The sequence below is a fragment of the Taurulus bubalis genome (genome assembly GCF_910589615.1).
Source record: "Taurulus bubalis genome assembly, chromosome: 17".
In the NCBI taxonomy this organism is placed as follows: domain Eukaryota; kingdom Metazoa; phylum Chordata; class Actinopteri; order Perciformes; family Cottidae; genus Taurulus; species Taurulus bubalis.
Window position 1 is genome coordinate 5291128 of NC_136605.1, and position 3446 is coordinate 5294573.

At 38.6% G+C, this 3446-nt stretch overlaps 1 protein-coding gene across 2 annotated transcripts in view; it reads left to right on the forward strand.

Moving 5' to 3' along the window:
• Positions 1–1047, forward strand: part of LOC306749652 (choline transporter-like protein 2) — an 18114-nt gene extending 17067 nt beyond the window's left edge. For both annotated transcript variants that reach the window (XM_079232966.1, XM_079232965.1), the window contains exon 22: positions 373–1047. In XM_079232966.1, coding sequence (XP_079089092.1) covers positions 373–479 — 107 coding nt within the window. In that variant the 3' untranslated portion in view covers positions 480–1047. The remainder of the gene's footprint in view (positions 1–372) is intronic.
• Positions 1048–3446: the final 2399 nt, after the last annotated feature.

Consider the following 3446-nt stretch of genomic DNA (forward strand, 5'->3'; position numbering starts at 1 on the left):
TTATTTCTGTTTCATCTGTTTAAAAAATAATAATAATAGTGGTGATTTTCATTGTCAAGGCTGGCTGCTCTACAGTCTTTTGTTGGAAGTTGTTACGATGTGTGTAGTTTTTTTTTTTAATTCAGTGCGTCTTTACAAAGAGGTTAAGTTGGTTTAATAAACTGTATTGGAGGCAGCGAGTCTCTTTTGAATGGATTCATGCTATTGGTGATCTGATTTATATGTTTATTACACAAATAAAAGTGGAAACAAGCCAAATGAACTCTGTCCTTCAGATTTTCTAGTTGTGAATATACTTTATTTGTATTCTTATTGTCTCTGGGGCTCTACTCACCTTTTTGGTACTGAACTGTGTCTTGAATCTCGTTCCAGTGGAGGATCTGGAGAGGAACGACGGCAGCGCAGAGAGGCCCTACCTGATGCCCGAGAGCCTCCGCAAAGTCCTGAACAAGAAGAACAAGGCCGAGCCGGCTCAGTAGAGCGCCTGTGAGGCGAGACTGAGGGACGGACTGTGGTTGTGTTCAGTGGACAAGAACCAACGCCATCAGGGCCTGCAGGTGACGATCAGTGATGTCATCCATTCGGTTTTGTTACCGCCAAAAACGTTAAATGTATTCCTTGCATATCTGCAACGGTCTAGTTTTCAATTTAGCGCTTTATGGAATAAAAAAATGTTAATTTTGACAGTAGTTGTAAATTAAAAACTAAAAGAAAATTGTATTTTTATCTTGAGCAAAATTTTAAATACTTGTTACATGAAGGTTAGCTCATATGCAATGTGCTAAAGTTGTTTATTTTGTCTTTTATATATATCTTCTATTATATTTGAATAAATATTTAACCTTGTTACCAAAGCCACAGTGGAGGTCTTTCACACCTTCAAATGAAACCATTGTGTTGTCAGCCAGCATATGGAGATGAATATAAACTGGAACCAAAGCAACATGTATATTGTAATAGATGTATAGGGATATACTTTGGTGCTTATTTCATAATTGTTCTGTTGAATTGAGTGTTTTTTTGAAATAAACATAGTTTTTTACGTAATTGTATGAGACTGTCTTTTCTCTTTTTTTTTTTTTTTTTTTTTTTTTTAATTTTTTTTTTTACTTTTGAGCCCCAAATTGAGGTAAACTCTGACCTTCACTTGAGCACATGGCTCTGCCTCTCACCTTTTTTAGTGTGAACATGAATGTGGAATACAGATTGTACAAGTTTTAATAATTAAAAAAACGCCCTAATCCTTTTATTAACATTTTAAACCATGCTTCTCTTCACCCCACAGCTGCAGTACATTTCACAAGATGCACAAGTCCACACATCTGCTTCAACACAACTTTATTCATCCAGCGCCTCTCAAAGCAAAGGTACAAAGGGCTCGACAATAACAATAAAAAAACAACGACGCAGCTAAAAACACGTATAACATTTCTACTTCAGCGGAGCAGAGGAAGGCCTCATCAGAAAAGTTCTTACATTACAACCACCTTTCTGAGACTCGTCAACCAGTACGTCACATGTGTTTTAATGCGTGGACGCGACTGTCGCTTTAACTCTGTCGGCTGTGTTGGATGCTCTAACTTACAGACGGGTGAATTGGTGATGTCAGATGTGTAAATACCATAAGGACGTTGGACGTTATTCGTCCGTCGAGCCACAAGAGGCGCGGTTCTTCTGAGCAGGTCTGCGTCGGAGGGCCTGCAGTCAGCGGGCGGAGAGGTGAACACATGACCGGCCTCAAGTTGCTGAGTCATGAAAGCAGGAGTGCTGGAGCTCTCGAGAGCGGCCCGGTATGAACCTGATACTCGGCCCTGGAAACCCTGAACAATAGTGTGGAACGGCCTTTGTGTGTTTACATTTCCAGCATTTTTTTTATGTTAGAGGAAGGTTGGTACGATGCCGGCACATGTTGTAGCTTGAATAAAAGCAATCTAAAGTCAACAGAGGTTGTTCGATTATTCTTTTACCTTTTAATCCTTCGAGGAAAATTCCTTGAAACCTTTCTCTTATCGACTTTTTTTCTGAAGCCTGAAAAAAATGCTGGAAAAAAACCCCACACCCAGTCTCTCTACAAACGTACTTTTTGTCCTGCCCTCCTTCCTTCATGTCGTTCAGTTCCTTTTGGACAGGTGGTGGACCATCGCCATGCCGATGCAGTCTCCCAACACATCCACAACCGTGCAGATTATGTCTTTTATTGAAACATTTAAAATAAACTAAATAAAATGAAATAATAATGAAAAAACTCTTCTCCCGAAATGTTCATGTTCCCAAATGTCAAGGTGACGCAACCGTAAAAATGGGACTTTTATTTTTTGAAGTGGAGTGCAGAGGAGTTAGCAGGATGTCGCATCATCAAGAGACACCAACTGCCATCTGTGGCTGAGTGAAAAGGTTTGTAGATCTCTCTACTTTTAACTTACAGGTGGGATGGTACACTTTTCATGTCAAGTCACGCAACCGATCTAAAACTAGAAATATTGTATTTCATCATAAAACTCTTTATCGTATTTACAAAGTATATAAATTAAGTTGGTAGCAAGAACAAAAGCTAATGCTAGCGTCCTACTATAAGCATTTAATTTGAAATTAATTGCAAATTTCAGGTGATGCAACTGCAAGAAATTTCACGATATGAATCGTTATCTGACTCTTAAGATTATTTATTAAATTTTTCAAATGTTTAAAAGTGTTAAGTTAAATATATTATACGCGTTCAAACCATTTTCATGATAATATTGAAAATTATTTTACTATTTAAGATGCCAAGTCAAGATGTCAAGTCAAGAGAAATCAGCACACAGGGATATAATGTTAGGCTCGTTCGAGATGAGCCAGTTCTGCGCAGAATTGATCGGCCCGCAATGCATGCTGGTTAGATTTATGTCCGACTTGCTCTGACGTCATGCACACGTGGTCAACGATAATCCCACGAGATCAAGCCGGCCGTCGATTTCAGAGCCAGGCGCCGCAGTAGCTCTCCCCCAACTGCGTGGCCCAGTGCATGATGGGAAACGCCTGGCTGTCGCCACATCAGAGAGCTGATTGGCTCTTAGATCTGACAGCAAACACCACGTGTTGGAGAAAATCCTTATTTTATGTGTAGTTGGAATACTTAACGCTGGATTGTTGACTATTCATCTCAGGTTTAATCTTAAAAGGCGCAGCTCTAACGAACGAGCCTATTGTCAGGCGGCACCACTGATAAACGTCAGGTGGTGCAACCAGATAAAACTGTAATTTAACACAATAAATAAAAGGTTAAAGTAAAGAAATGTTTGCTGAATATGATGTGAAGAACGATTGCATTGAATGTATTCATTTCTATATTTGTATTATTATGTTTCTCTATTTAATTGTAATGTGGTTGCGTCACTTGACAATGTTCATATATATATATATATATATATATATATATATATATATATATATATACATACACACAC